The 17,100-nt window shown below is 43.7% G+C and overlaps 1 protein-coding gene across 2 annotated transcripts in view; it reads right to left on the bottom strand.

Annotated features, from left to right (window-relative positions):
- Positions 1–17,100, bottom strand: part of LOC139571453 (endothelial PAS domain-containing protein 1-like) — a 118,767-nt gene that overhangs the window by 30,967 nt on the left and 70,700 nt on the right. For both annotated transcript variants that reach the window (XM_071394339.1, XM_071394340.1), the window contains exons 3-6: positions 12,218–12,366; positions 11,637–11,721; positions 3,532–3,644; positions 3,125–3,327 (exon numbers count right to left, since the gene is read on the bottom strand). In XM_071394339.1, coding sequence (XP_071250440.1) covers positions 3,125–3,327; positions 3,532–3,644; positions 11,637–11,721; positions 12,218–12,366 — 550 coding nt within the window. The remainder of the gene's footprint in view (positions 1–3,124; positions 3,328–3,531; positions 3,645–11,636; positions 11,722–12,217; positions 12,367–17,100) is intronic.

Genomic DNA, 17,100 nt, shown 5'->3' with positions numbered 1-17,100 from the left:
GAGCACAAATATGTCCTTCCTCACTGCTTTACACCCACACACCGGTTGTGTTGTTTATGTGATTGAGTGATTTGGGTTTCAATGTGTTTTTATCTCTGAGTGATATGTTTTTACCTCTGAGTGATGTGGATTTGGGTGTTAAGTACAGTAGAGAGCTCTAAACTCTCCCAATGATGCCTGCATAATGTTCAAACAGAAGAATAGGGATTTTTTTGTGTTCTTACATGTCAAGGCTCTGAAAACCTGGGCTGTTAGTTAACCCCAACTAAAGCACCACTGCTGAAATATAGTTAGGTAACTCAACCTTGAGTAAGAAAAACAGCTGGTGGACCTCAACCTAAATTAAGTATAGGTACTTAATATAAAATCATAGATATTTCTTAAAAAGTTAAAACAACGATGTAGACCTTAGATTAACACATAGTTTCCATATTGAAAAAGCAGTAATAATGATAATTGCAATTTTATGGGCCAAGTAGCCTCAATCAAAGTAGCCTCAATCAAAGTAGCCTCAATCAAAGTAGCCTCAATCAAAGTAGCCTCAATCAAAGTAGCCTCAATCAAAGTAGCCTCAATCAAAGTACCCTCAATCATTAAACTGTTTTCTTATCCTTGCAGGTGCAACGGTTCAAAATCTGTTGAGACCCGAGCAAGACGGAAAGTTAAATTGAAGTTTAAACCAACATTACATAAACATTTCTGAGTTCCTTCTCTTCTTTCCAGCCTTTCCCCTCTCCTCACGGGCGGTCCAAGAGCAACCCGTGCTGTGCCAGTTGGGAACATCAACCATGACCACTAATGAGCATAATGACGTACGCAAGGCATCATGGGCTGTCGCCTCATTTGCGTAATTAGAGTCGATTTGCGCAAGGATTAAATAAATACAAAATTTGAGAAAAGTAAAAAGGGGCCTCTGTTTCACAGGAAGGTACACTCTATTCTAGGAAGGAATCTTTTGTCTTTGCATGAGTGCTTGATCAGATTACAGCCGAACCCGACCGGTGTGGTTTTTAGCACTAGCAGCTAGGAGGATGGAATGTTTTTCTCTACCGGTGAGACATTGGCTCTAAGATGGCTGCCGTGTCTGTGACGCAGTTGGCCCAGAGGGGACAGCAGACACTCCTAACGGGGACATCGATCATCACAGGGACATGATGGTAGGACTTGGACTTGTCACTATTGTCACAGTTGTCATGGTGACATGCTGCTTTGGTTACAGTGGTGATGGGTGCATAGCGCTCTCTTTGTGTGAAGTGCCCAGAGAACATGTTGTGGGTAACCTCTGGCGCTCTTTGATGATGTCGTGCGATGCAAGTCATTCTTGATGTTTTTTTCTCTCTGGTCCTGCCAAACCAAACAGGTTCAGTCAGCAGATCATTATCCCGGCTTGTTTGCATGCTTGTGTGTGTTTGTGTATGTTTGCGCAATTTGTCGTTCAGTGACAGCACTTCATTTGGGGTTTTACCAGCCTGCTACTGCTTACGATTTACATTATAAATGTGTGTCTGAGTCTGTGATCATATATGTCTGTATGAGAAGGTACTTTATGCATGAATATGTACAGTTGAAGTCAGAAGTTTACATACACTTAGGTTGGAGTCATGAGTCTTATTTTTCAACCACTCCACACATTTCTTGTTAAAACGAACTATAGTTTTGGCAAGTCGGTTAGGACATCTACTTTGTGCATGACACAAGTAATATTTCCAACAATTGTTTACAGACAGATTATTTCACTTATAACCCAATGTATCACAATTCCAGTGGGGCAGAAGTTTACATACACTAAGTTGACTGTGCCTTTAAACAGCTTGGAAAATTCCAGAAAATGATGTCATGGCTTTAGAAGCTTCTGATAGGCTAATTGACATCATTTGAGTCAATTGGAGCTGTACCTGTGGATGTATTTCAAGGCCTACCTTCAAACACAGTGCCTCTTTGCTTGACATCATGGGAAAATGAAAATAAATCAGCCAAGGCCTCAGAATAAAAATGTAGACCTCCACAAGTCTGGTTCATCCTTGGGAGCAATTTCGAAATGCCTGAAGGTACCACGTTCATCTGTACAAACAATAATATGCAGGTATAAACGCCATGGGACCACGCAGCCGTCATACCGCTCAGGAAGGAGACGCGTTCTGTCTCCTAGAGGTTAACATACTTTGGTGCGAAAAGTGCAAATCAAACCCAGAACAACAGCAAAGGACCATGTGAAGATGCTGAAGGAAACAGGTACAAAAGTATCTATATCCACAGTAAAATGAGTCTTATATCGACATAACCTGAAAGGCCGCTCAGCAAGGAAGAAGCCACTGCTCCAAAGCTGGCATAAAAAAGCCAGCCTACGGTTTGCAACTGCACATGGGGACAAAGATCGTACTTTTTGGAGAAATGTCCTCTGGTCTGATGAAACAAAAATAGAACTGTTTGGCCATAATGGCCATCGTTAAGTTTGGAGGAAAAAAGGGCAGGCTTGCAAGCCAAAGAACACCATCCCAACCGTGAAGCACGGGGGTGGCAGCATCATGCTGTGGGGGTGCTTTGCTGCAGGAGGGACTGGTGCACTTCACAAAATAGATGGCATCATGAGGATGGAAAAATATGTGGATATATTAAAGCAACATCTCAAGACATCAGTCAGGAAGTTAAAGCTTGGTCGCAAATGGGTCTTCCAAATGGACAATGACCCCAGTCATAGAAGTAAAAGTTGAAATATATCATTCTCTCTACTATTATTCTGACATTTCACATTCATAAAAAAAAGTGGTGATCCTAACTGACCTAAGACCTAAGACCTAAGAATTTTTACTCTGATTAAATGTCAGGAATTGTGTAAAACGGAGTGTAAATGTATTTGGCTAAGGTCTATTTACACTTCTGACTTCAACTGTATATGAGGATGTTACTATGCATATACAGTATAGAGAGGGAGTGTATGCCTGTGTGTGAGTATGTGAGATGGTTTGTGTGTGTTCCCTGCTGTTACTGTACTGTAAGCTAACGTTCCGTCCCTTCTGCCAGTGTGTGTGTGTGTTACGTGTCATTACAGTCCTGTAGGTGAGCTGTGTGTCCCTGCTGGGAGTGTGTGTTAGTGTGTGTGTATTTATCTGACAGTGTGTGTTACCTGTTGTCACAGTAGGTGAACTTCATGTCCATGCTGTGACGGCTCAGGAAGGTCTTGCTGTCCAGGGGTGTGTCAATGTTGGAGGGGTGGGGGATGGGCTCACACATCATCAGCAGGCAGGTGAGAGGAGGCTCCTTGAACCCACACAGCCCATGAGGGGCGCAGCTGTTGTACACCTTGAGGTGGCCCGTGCAGTGCAGAACCTAAGAAAGCAGAGGAGACACACTTATATGAACAATATTTTATATAAGAACTATTATCTGTAACATCTGATATCACCTCAATGATGCAGTACGGTCCTCTTCTGAATAAACAACACAGAATTTACAACCAATAGTAAACAAGCCAAGTAGAGAGTTGTTCATGAGTAGTGGTCTTGGCATCTTCTGTTAGTTCCATGGACTCACCTTCCAGCTGGCTGATTTCAGGTTGACAGTGCGTCCTCGGTTTGTCACTGTGCACTTCATCCGCATGAAGAAGTCTCTCTCAGTGCTGAAGGCTTTCCCCTTTGTCCCAGTGCCTGTGAACAAACATACACAGATATTTTTCACCTTAATTTTCCAATCACATGCTTGCGATATCACAGTTGTTGTGTGAGGTCAAGGTTTCGGTTTCTTACACTCCTCCCTGTCCCACGAACGTGCATGCAAGCACACACAACGGACTCTGCCCCATGTTTCTGACATATCTGGGGCAGCAACTCAGTCCAAAAGGGCTGATCGTAAAGCTGTCAGTGGTGACATCATCTTTACACATTCAGACTCTTTTTTTAACACTCCTTGTTATTGCATTTCCATTTTTATTTTCGTGTGTTGCACTTGCATTCAGTAGCATCTGAATAACATGATTATGAAGGCATACATGTATGAAAGTTTGTATACTTATTTAAAATGTATATAGTTCTGTCCTGATGTTCTTGTCTGTTAATGTTCTGTATTATGTCATGTTTTAGATTTTGTGTGGACCCCAGGAAGAGCAGGGCTGCTTCAGCACTAACAAGAGGGGATCCTAATAAGGCTGCAGCCAAGCCATTACATCACAAGGTGAGAGTTCAGCCCTCGGACACTAGCCGCTAGCCGTTGAGCAAGACAGAGCCTTATGGGTCCAGCTAATAATAAGGAGTGTTAAAGGGGGGCCCCGTGACGGGGGTGGTGCCAGGGAAAGGTCTGGCATGGCTGGCAGTACGTGTGGACACAACAGCAGCGCCCGCACTTCCACCAACCTTACCATCCTCCTTTGGTCCCCCATGCCGCCCACCCCTCTATCAACAGTCCCAGGAAGGGGCCTGAGGAGTAGGCCTACTAGGCTCCTGGTCTGACCACTTTGGTCCCCCATGCCGCCCACCCCTCTATCAACAGTCCCAGGAAGGGGCCTGAGGAGTAGGCCTACTAGGCTCCTGGTCTGACCACTTTGGTCCCCCATGCCGCCCACCCCTCTATCAACAGTCCCAGGAAGGGGCCTGAGGAGTAGGCCTACTAGGCTCCTGGTCTGACCACTTTGGTGTGGCCCGCCCTGGAACGAGAGAAATGGATTCAAATAGCAACAAAAACAGAACAGCAGAACACTGGGGAGATTAGACAACGGGAGATTAGAGGACAACTGGGGATATTAGCGGACAACTGGGGAGATTAGAGGACAACTGGGGAGATTAGCGGACAACTGGGGAGATTAGAGGACAACTGGGGAGATTAGAGAACAACTGGGGAGATTAGAGGACAACTGGGGAGATTAGGGGACAACTGGGGAGATTAGGGGACAACTGGGGAGATTAGAGGACAACTGGGGAGATTAGGGGACAACTGGGGAGATTAGAGGACAACTGGGGAGATTAGAGGACAACTGGGCAGAGAGAAGCATTGAAAGAGTCAGTGTGTCCAGAATGTTATTTCTACCATCATTATTTTCTCTTAGCATAGCACACAAGCCATGGCCGAGGAAGCTGTTAATTTAGTGTTATTACGTCATTATATAGCTGTTAATTTAGTGTTATTACGTCATTATTTAGCTGTTAATTTAGTGTAATTACGTCATTATATACCTGTTATTTTAGTGTTATTACGTCCTTACATCATTGTATAACTGTTTATTGTACAATGACAAGCGTTCAGAGGGTAGTGGAGTAGTGTTTATAGCCTGGAACTTGAAGTTATGTTAATTATTTGTTGTGTGTGCAATTTTACAACTTCTACTTAACGCATTAGGACCTCCAGATTCTTATTTATTTCACCTTTTTTCGACAGGGAGTCCTGCTGAGACTAAGGTCTCTTTTACAGATGAGCCCTGTATACATATAAATACACATCAATATACACTATACACATAAGTACACATTCATATACACGATACACATCAATATACATGTCAATATGTACAATACACATCAATATTCATATCAATACACATCAGTATACACATCAATATACATACATATACACATTAATAGACATCAATAAACACTATAGACATCAATATACACACAGTATATATCAATATACACATTCATATACAGTACATCAATATACACTATACACATCAATATACATGCAAACACAATATAGACATTAATATACACATCTATACACATCAATATCCAGGGCTGTACCCAAAAATCCACCTCTCTAAAAACAAGTCTCTCACTGTTGCTGCCTGCTATAGATCGCCCTCTGCTCCCAGCTGTGCTCTGGACACCATTTGTGAACTGATTGCCCCCCATCTATCTTCAGAGCTCGTGCTGCTAGGTGACTTAAATTGGGACATGCTTAACACCCCAGCCATCCTACAATCTAAGCTTGATGCCCTCAATATCACATACATTATCAATGAACCTACCAGGTACCACCCCGAAGCCGTAAACACGGGAACCCTCATAGATATCATCCTAACCAACTTGCCCTCTAAATACACCTCTGCTGTTTTCAACCAAGATCTCAGCGATCACTGCCTCATTGCCTGCATCCGTAATGGGTCAGCAGTCAAACGACCTCCACTCATCACTGTCAAATGCTCCCTGAAACACTTCAGCGAGCAGGCCTTTCTAATCGACCTGGCCCGGGTATCCTGGAAGGATATTGACCTCATCCCGTCAGTAGAGGATGCCTGGTTGTTATTTTTTTTAAATTCCTTCCTCACCATCTTAAATAAGCATGCCCCATTCAAGAAATTTAGAACCAGGAACAGATATAGCCCTTGGTTCTCTCCAGACCTGACTGCCCTTAACCAACACAAAAACATCCTGTGGCGTTCTGCATTAGCATCGAACAGCCCCCGTGATATGCAACGTTTCAGGGAAGTTAGAAATCAATATACACAGGCAGTTAGAAAAGCCAAGGCTAGCTTTTTCAAGCAGAATTTTGCTTCCTGCAACACAAACTCAAAAAAGTTCTGGGACACTGTAAAGTCCATGGAGAAAAAGAACACCTACTCCCAGCTGCCCACTGAACTGAGGATCGGAAACTCTGTCACCACCGATAAATCCACTATAATTGAGAATTTCAATAAGCATTTTTCTACGGCTGGCCAGGCTTTCCACCTGGCTACCCCTAACCTGGTCAACAGCACTGCACCCCCCACAGCTAATCGCCCAAGCCTTCCTCATTTCTCCTTCTCCCAAATCCAGTCAGCTGATGTTCTGAAAGAGCTGCAAAATCTGGACCCCTACAAATCAGCCGGGCTAGACAATCTGGACCCTTTCTTTCTAAAATGATCTGCCGAAATTGTTGCAACCCCTATTACTAGCCTGTTCAACCTCTCTTTCGTGTCGTCTGAGATTCCCAAAGATTGGAAAGCAGCTGCGGTCATCCCCCTCTTCAAAGGGGGGACACTCTTGACCCAAACTGCTACAGACCTATATCTATCCTACCCTGCCTTTCTAAGGTCTTCGAAAGCCAAGTCAACAATCAGATTACCGACCATTTCGAGTCCCACCGCACCTTCTCCGCAATGCAATCTGGTTTCAGAGCTGGTCATGGGTGCACCTCTGCCACGCTCAAGGTCCTAAACGATATCATAACCGCCATCGATAAGAGACATCACTGTGCAGCCATATTCATTGACCTGGCCAAGGCTTTCGACTCTGTCAATCACCACATCCTCATCGGCAGACTCAATAGCCTTGGTTTCTCAAATGATTGCCTCGCCTGGTTCACCAACTACTTCTCTGATAGAGTTCAGTGTGTCAAATCGGAAGGCCTGTTGTCCGGGCCTCTGGCAGTCTCTATGGGGGTGCCACAGGGTTCAATTCTTGGGCTGACTCTTCTCTGTATACATCAATGATGTCGCTCTTGCTGCTGGTGAGTCTCTGATCCACCTCTACGCAGATGACACCATTCTGTATACATCTATACATCTTTGGGCACCCTCCAGACGAGCTTCAATGCCATACAACTCTCCTTCCGTGGCCTCCAACCGCTCTTAAATACAAGTAAAACTAAATGCATGCTCTTCAACCGATCGCTGCCTGCACCTGCCTACCCGTCCAGCATCCCCACTCTGGACGGTTCTGACTTAGAATATGTGGACAACTACAAATACCTAGGTGTCTGGTTAGACTGTAAATTCTCCCTCCAGACTCACATCAAACATCTCCAATCCAAAGTGAAATCTAGAATTGGCTTCCTATTTTGCAACAAAGCATCCTTCACTCATACTGCCAAACATACCCTCGTAAAACTGACCATCCTATCGATCCTCGACTTCGGCGATGTCATTTACAAAATAGCCTCCAATACCCTACTCAATAAATTGGATGCAGTCTATCACAGTTCCATCCGTTTTGTCACCAAAGCCCCATATACTACCCACCCCTGTATGCTCTCGTTGGCTGGCCCTCGTTTCATACTCGTCGCCAAACCCACTGGCTCCAGGTCATCTACAAGACCCTGCTAGGTAAAGTCCCTCCTTATCTCAGCTCGCTGGTCACCATAGCAGCACCCACCTGTAGCACGCGCTCCAGCAGGTATATCTCTCTGGTCACGCCCAAAGCCAATTCCTCCTTTGACCGCCTCTCCTTCCAGTTCTCTGCTGCCAATGCGTGGAACAAACTTCGAAAATCTCTGAAACTGGAAACACTTATCTCCCTCACTAGCTTTAAGCACCAGCTGTCAGAGCAGCTCACAGATTACTGCACCTGTACATAGCCCATCTATAATTTAGCCCAAACAACTACCTCTTCCCCTACTGTATTTATTTATTTATTTATTTTGCTCCTTTGCACCCCATTATTTCTTCTTTGCACATTCTTCCACTGCAAATCTACCATTCCAGTGTTTTACTTGCTATATTGTATTTACCTCGCCACCATGGCCTTTTTTTGCCTTTACCTCCGTTATCTCACTTCATTTGCTCACATTGTATATAGATGTATTTTTATACCGTATTATCGACTGTATGTTTGTTTTACTCCATGTGTAACTCTGTGTTGTTTTATGTGTCGAATTGCTATGCTTTATCTTGGCCAGGTCGCAATTGTAAATGACAACTTGTTCTCAACTTGCCTACCTGGTTAAATAAAGGTGAAATAAATAAAAAAATACCAAATTAAACACTACACACATCAATATACACATTCATGTGCATCCATATACACATCAATTCACATCAATATACAACAATATACACGACACACATCAATATACACAATAATATACATCAATATACACATCAACACATCAATATATACTGTATATCTATCAATATATACTACACACATCGATACAAATCAATATACACTATATATATATAAAGTACCAGTCAAAAGTTTGGACACACCTACTCATTCAAGGGTTTTCTTTATTTTACTATGTTCTACATTGTAGAATAATTGTGAAGACATCAAAACTATGAAATAACACATGGGATCATGTAGTAACCAAAAAAGTTTTAAACAAATCTAAATATATTTTATATTTGAGATTCTTCAAAGTAGCCACCCTTTGCCTTGAAGACAGCCCTAACCTTATTTACATAAGTATTCAGACCCTTTGCTATGACACTGGAAATTGAGCTCAAGTGTAACATGCGTCCATTGATCATCATTGAGATGATTGGAATCCACCTGTGGTAAATTAAATTGATTGGACCTGATTTGGAAAGGCAAACACCTGTCTAAATAAGGTCCCACAGTTGACAGTGCATGTCAGAGCAAAAACCAAGCCATGAGGTCGAAGGAATAGTCCGTAGAGCTCGGAGACAGGATTGTGTCGAGGCACAGATCTGGGGAAGGGTACTAAAAATATTATGCAGCGTTGAAGGTCCCTAAGAAGACAGTGGCCTCCATTCTTAAATGGAAGAAGTTTGGAACCACCAAGACTCTTCCTAGAGCTGGCCGCCCGGCCAAACTGAGCAATCAGAGGAGAAGGGCCTTAGTCAGGGGGGTGACCAAGAACCCGATGGTCACTGTGACAGAACTCTAGACTTCCTCTGTGCAGATGGGAGAACCTTCCAGAAGGACAACCGTCTCTGTAGCATTCCACCAATCAGGCCTTTATGGTAGAGTGGCCAGACGGAAGCGACTCCTCAGTAAAAGGGACATGACAACCTGCTTGGAGTTTGCCAAAAGGCAACTTAACACTCTCAGACCATGAGAAACAAGATTCTCTGATCTGACGAAACCAAGATTGAACTCGTTAGCCTGAAGGCCAAGCGTCACGTGGCAGCATCGTGCTGTGGGGATGTTTTTCTGAGGCAGGGACTGGGAGACTAGTCAGGATCGAGGCAAAGATGAACGGAGCAAAGTACAGCGAGATCCTTGATTGAAACCTGCTCCAGAGCGCTCAGATTCTCAGATTGGGGCGATGGTTCCTCTTCCAACAGGACAATGAACCTAAGTACACAGCCATGACAATGCAGGAGTGGCTTCAGGACAAGTCTCTGAATGTCCTTGAGCCCGGACTTGAACCAAATCTAACATCTCTGGAGAGACCTGAAAATAACTGTGTAGCAATTCTCGCCATTCCAACTTGACAGAGCTTGAGGGGATCTGCAGAGAAGAATGGGAGAAACTCCCCAAATACAGTGTCAAGCTTGTAGCGCCATACCCAAGAAGACTTGAGGCTGTAATTGCTGCCAAAGGTGCTTCAACAAAGTACTGAGTAAAGGGTCTGAATACTGTACATTTGATATTACAGTTTTTTAGGTTTTTAAAAATTAGAATAAAATTCAAAAAAAATGTTTTGGCTTTGTCATTATACTTTTTAATACATTTTAGAATAAGAATGTAACCTTACAAAATGCGGAAAAAGTCAAGGGGTCTGAATACTTTCCAAAGGCACTGTATATATTATACTATAGAACACTCCATGTGCAGAGCGTGTGTGTATCTAATTCAGTGTCCACCCAAAGACAGTATGACCTTCCTGCCAATCTCAGAGACACACACTGCTGTGCTCCTCTCTTCTCTCTTATTATTATCTAACCCTGACCCCAACCCTAACTCAGAGAGACACTGTGCTGTGCTCCTCTCTCTTATTATTATCTAACCCTGACCCTAACTCAGAGAGACACTGTGCTGTGCTCCTCTCTCTTATTATTATCTAACCCTGACCCTAACCCTAACTCAGAGAGACACTGTGCTGTGCTCCTCTCTCTTATTATTATCTAACCCTGACCCTAACCCTAACTCAGAGACACTGTGCTGTGCTCCTCTCTCTTATTATTATCTAACCCTGACCCCAACCCTGACCCTAACCCTAACTCAGAGACACTGTGCTGTGCTCCTCTCTCTTATTATTATTATCTAACCCTGACCCCAACCCTGACCCCAACCCTAACTCAGAAACAGTGCTGTGCTCCTCTCTCTTATTATTATCTAACCCTGACCCTAACCCTAACTCAGAGACACTGTGCTGTGCTCCTCTCTCTTATTATTATCTAACCCTGACCCTAACCCTAACTCAGAGAGACACTGTGCTGTGCTCCTCTCTCTTATTATTATCTAACCCTGACCCCAACCCTAACTCAGAGAGACACTGTGCTGTGCTCCTCTCTCTTATTATTATCTAACCCTGACCCTAACTCAGAGACACTGTGCTGTGCTCCTCTCTCTTATTATTATTATTATCTAACCCTGACCCCAACCCTGACCCTAACCCTAACTCAGAGAGACACTGTGCTGTGCTCCTCTCTCTTATTATTATCTAACCCTGACCCCAACCCTAACTCAGAGAGACACTGTGCTGTGCTCCTCTCTCTTATTATTATCTAACCCTGACCCTAACCCTAACTCAGAGAGACACTGTGCTGTGCTCCTCTCTCTTATTATTATCTAACCCTGACCCTAACCCTAACTCAGAGAGACACTGTGCTGTGCTCCTCTCTCTTATTATTATCTAACCCTGACCCTAACCCTAACTCAGAGACACTGTGCTGTGCTCCTCTCTCTTATTATTATCTAACCCTGACCCTAACCCTAACTCAGAGACACTGTGCTGTGCTCCTCTCTCTTATTATTATCTAACCCTGACCCCAACCCTAACCTTAACCCTAACTCTTTCACATGAACAAAGATAATAATTACCGGTTTTCAGACTGAGGTTCTCGCGAATCTCGTCGTGGTCGCAGGGGTGGGTGAAGTCAAAGATGCTTTGTCCGATCAACTCCACCTGTAGAGACACACATATGGTGTCACGCCAGCAAGAACACAGACAGGGCCAACCCTTTGTTACATTGTGGTAACACCACTTCAGCCAAACCAAAGAGACTAGTAACACCTGCATTCAGTCACAGTAAAGAGGTTATGAAGACTGTTGCTCTCTGAGAGCCTTGGTTATCAGAGAGACCAGCAGTGAGAGATATAGTAGACAAAGCTGACGGTGTGAGAAGTGAGGGAGGGGTGGAGGCCTTCTGCCCTACGTAGCTACAGTAGATAGTGTGTTTGAGGCAAACAAGCCTCTGACAGGGCTGACATTTCACACGGCTATGAGAGACATCCCCAGCTACAGCCAGTCTCTGCCTGTCTGCCTGTCTGTCCACCTGTCTGCCTGTCCGCCTGTCCGCCTGTCCGTCTCCAGGGAAAGAGTACTGGATGTATTGTACATAAGAAACAACCCCATTATGTATGATTACATAATGTTTCAATCATGTAATGTTTCTGCTCACCTGTGTTAAGCCCATTAACTTGTTGACGTTTTCTGAGAGGAAGATCATGTCGCCATCCGATGTAACCACAGTGACGAACCCCTCCAGTGACTTCAAATACATACAGTCCATCTGTCTGTCCTCCTCTGACTCTGCACTGTTGGGGCAGGCTGTGGAAAACACACACGTCAGATGTGCAACATTATATAACTGTGTGTGTGTGTCGAGCTTGTTATCCTTCTTGAATCTCTGGCCAAGGTCCAAAACAAAATTCATACTGCATCTCTAAACACTCCCAAATCGCCTGACCTTCCCTTGGTTGCTTCCTGCACACACACACACACACAGACACAGACACAGACACAGACACAGACACAGACACAGACACAGACACAGACACACAGACACACAGACACACAGACACAGACACAGACACAGACACACAGACACAGACACAGACACAGACACAGACACAGACACAGACACACACACACACACACACACACACACACACACACACACACACACACACACACACACACACACACACACACACACACACACACAGTACACTGAAAGTTCATAATATACTAGCCAGTAGCTAAATCAAATGAAGCAACACAACCCCAACAATATTCTGCAGTCAGCACCACGTTTCTTGAAGCCAAGTGAGAAAATAGAGATCATGTTAATTTGGCATGGACTGAAAAGGGAGGCACCAGAACGACTACAGAGTCCCAATGAACAAAACGTGACTCCATGCTGGGGGGGGGTCGGAAGCCTGTGATTCCTCCAGTGTGCTTCCCTTAGATAAGAGCTGTTCTCAAGGCCTACGGGGGGGGGGTTTGGCTCAGCATGAGAATGAGGCCCCAGGGGAGCAGCGACTTTCTCATGGGTCCTTGGCTGATGGGAGATTCAACTCCACAGGACCACCTTTGGCCCGAACACTTACCAGGGATTTTGCGTCAGTAGTTTTCTTCCCTATGATTTTGAGTAGAAAGTTTGGGATTCTAATAACTCCCATTTGAGCTGTACAGAGACAGAGAAAAGGCTCTTACGAAGGCCTTGAGGCTGATAAATAAAGAGCAGTAATACTATCAAGAGCAGTGTACGGTTTTCTTCTATTTTCTCAGCTGTACAGAGACATAACATGGTTAAATGTACGTTAATAGGTACAGTATAATCAACATCACAATGCATGACTAATAGTTTCAACAAAAGCACCGATTGTAAGTCACATGATGCCATATCTTGCATCGTTTAATGTAGTGTGTACTGTATCCACCTACGGATCTGAGCTCGGAGGACTTCCTCTTGAATGTTACATTTCACCCCATGTCAGAATCACTGCAGCTCAGTGCAAATGCAACAAATTGAACCATTGTAGGGGTGTTGGTGAGACAATGTCATGGCAGCTACATACTTTAACAGGCAGCCTGCTTCTGTTGTCAAATAAGGCTGGTGGTTTTCGTTAAAACTGAGAATGTTAAATCAAGCTTAATTTAATCTTTATCCCTGGGAATATCTGAAATTGACTCAATCAGTCAATCATTCATTCAGTGTCATAGTGGCTGTCTGAGGGCCCAGTGTGTCAGTGTCCCAGAATCACATGGGCTGCTCTTAAAAAACACAAGTGTTTCCCTACTGCTGCGGCTGTGTGTGTGTGTGTGTGTGTGTGTGTGTGTGTGTGTGTGTGTGTGTGTGTGTGTGTGTGTGTGTGTGTGTGTGTGTGTGTGTGTGTGTGTGTGTGTGTGTGTGTGTGTGTGTGTGTGTGTGTGTGTGTGTGTGTGTGTGTGTGTAGGCGAGGGGGAGTTGCATGGCGCCGGGGCAGGTCTGTGTTATGGCTGAGTTGAGAGAAGGAGCGTCAGCCTTACAGTGGCAGCAGCCGGGCTTTCCACTGAGCGCCTTAATATCTCGCTCTCCATCCAACTCCAATCAGAAGCAACAGACATGCAGATAAGATAATCGTCTGTACCATCTCCCCTCTACAGAGCTATTCTATCCCTCTCTCACTCCCCTTCCACTACGGTCTCTCACCGCCCCACTCCAGCATATTCTGAACCCATACATTCCATCTCATTTTCTGTATCGCTCACCTTCTAACTGTCCCGAAAACACCTACAGGTAGAACACATTCTAACTGGCTCTAAAACATCTATATGTAGAACACATTCTAACTGGCTCTAAAACACTTACAGGAAGAACACATTCTAACTGGCTCTAAAACACCTACAGGAAGAACACATTCTAACTGGCTCTAAAACACTTACAGGAAGAACACATTCTAACTGGCTCTAAAACACCTACAGGAAGAACACATTCTAACTGGCTCTAAAACACTTACAGGAAGAACACATTCTAACTGGCTCTAAAACACCTACAGGAAGAACACATTCTAACTGGCTCTAAAACACTTACAGGAAGAACACATTCTAACTGGCCCTAAAACACCTACAGGAAGAACACATTCTAACTGGCTCTAAAACACCTACAGGAAGAACACCTTCTAACTGGCTCTAAAACATCTATAGGTAGAACACCTTCTAACTGGCTCTAAAACACCTACAGGAAGAACACATTCTAACTGGCTCTAAAACACCTACAGGAAGAACACCTTCTAACTGGCTCTAAAACACCTACAGGAAGAACACCTTCTAACTGGCTCTAAAACACCTACAGGAAGAACACATTCTAACTGGCTCTAAAACATCTATAGGAAGAACACCTTCTAACTGGCTCTAAAACACCTACAGGAAGAACACATTCTAACTGGCTCTAAAACACCTACAGGAAGAACACATTCTAACTGGCTCTAAAACACCTGCAGGAAGAACACATTCTAACTGGCTCTAAAACATCTATAGGAAGAACACATTCTAACTGGCTCTAAAACACCTACAGGAAGAACACATTCTAACTGGCTCTAAAACACCTACAGGAAGAACACATTCTAACTGGCTCTAAAACATCTATAGGAAGAACACATTCTAACTGGCCCTAAAACACCTACAGGAAGAACACCTTCTAACTGGCTCTAAAACACCTACAGGAAGAACACATTCTAACTGGCTCTAAAACACCTACAGGAAGAACACATTCTAACTGGCCCTAAAACACCTACAGGAAGAACACATTCTAACTGGCTCTAAAACACCTATAGGTAGAACACCTTCTAACTGGCTCTAAAACACCTATAAGTAAAACACCTTCTAACTGGCTCTAAAACACCTACAGGAAGAACACATTCTAACTGGCTCTAAAACACCTACAGGAAGAACACATTCTAACTGGCCCTAAAACACCTACAGGAAGAACACATTCTAACTGGCTCTAAAACACCTACAGGAAGAACACATTCTAACTGGCTCTAAAACACCTATAGGTAGAACACCTTCTAACTGGCCCTAAAACACCTACAGGAAGAACACCTTCTAACTGGCTCTAAAACACCTACAGGAAGAACACATTCTAACTGGCTCTAAAACACCTACAGGAAGAACACATTCTAACTGGCCCTAAAACACCTATAGGTAGAACACCTTCTAACTGGCCCTAAAACACCTATAGGTAGAACACCTTCTAACTGGCTCTAAAACACCTACAGGAAGAACACATTCTAACTGGCTCTAAAACACTTACAGGAAGAACACATTCTAACTGGCTCTAAAACACCTACAGGAAGAACACATTCTAACTGGCTCTAAAACACTTACAGGAAGAACACATTCTAACTGGCCCTAAAACACCTACAGGAAGAACACATTCTAACTGGCTCTAAAACACCTACAGGAAGAACACCTTCTAACTGGCTCTAAAACATCTATAGGTAGAACACCTTCTAACTGGCTCTAAAACACCTACAGGAAGAACACATTCTAACTGGCTCTAAAACACCTACAGGAAGAACACCTTCTAACTGGCTCTAAAACACCTACAGGAAGAACACCTTCTAACTGGCTCTAAAACACCTACAGGAAGAACACATTCTAACTGGCTCTAAAACATCTATAGGAAGAACACCTTCTAACTGGCTCTAAAACACCTACAGGAAGAACACATTCTAACTGGCTCTAAAACACCTACAGGAAGAACACATTCTAACTGGCTCTAAAACACCTGCAGGAAGAACACATTCTAACTGGCTCTAAAACATCTATAGGAAGAACACATTCTAACTGGCTCTAAAACACCTACAGGAAGAACACATTCTAACTGGCTCTAAAACACCTACAGGAAGAACACATTCTAACTGGCTCTAAAACATCTATAGGAAGAACACATTCTAACTGGCCCTAAAACACCTACAGGAAGAACACCTTCTAACTGGCTCTAAAACACCTACAGGAAGAACACATTCTAACTGGCTCTAAAACACCTACAGGAAGAACACATTCTAACTGGCCCTAAAACACCTACAGGAAGAACACATTCTAACTGGCTCTAAAACACCTATAGGTAGAACACCTTCTAACTGGCTCTAAAACACCTATAAGTAAAACACCTTCTAACTGGCTCTAAAACACCTACAGGAAGAACACATTCTAACTGGCTCTAAAACACCTACAGGAAGAACACATTCTAACTGGCCCTAAAACACCTACAGGAAGAACACATTCTAACTGGCTCTAAAACACCTACAGGAAGAACACATTCTAACTGGCTCTAAAACACCTATAGGTAGAACACCTTCTAACTGGCCCTAAAACACCTACAGGAAGAACACCTTCTAACTGGCTCTAAAACACCTACAGGAAGAACACATTCTAACTGGCCCTAAAACACCTATAGGTAGAACACCTTCTAACTGGCCCTAAAACACCTATAGGTAGAACACCTTCTAACTGGCTCTAAAACACCTACAGGAAGAACACATTCTAACTGGCTCTAAAACACCTACAGGAAGA

Source organism: Salvelinus alpinus, chromosome 3 (assembly GCF_045679555.1).
Source record: "Salvelinus alpinus chromosome 3, SLU_Salpinus.1, whole genome shotgun sequence".
Lineage (NCBI taxonomy): Eukaryota > Metazoa > Chordata > Actinopteri > Salmoniformes > Salmonidae > Salvelinus > Salvelinus alpinus.
Note: the sequence above shows the minus strand (reverse complement) of the source record. Positions and strands in the feature narration are given on the sequence as shown.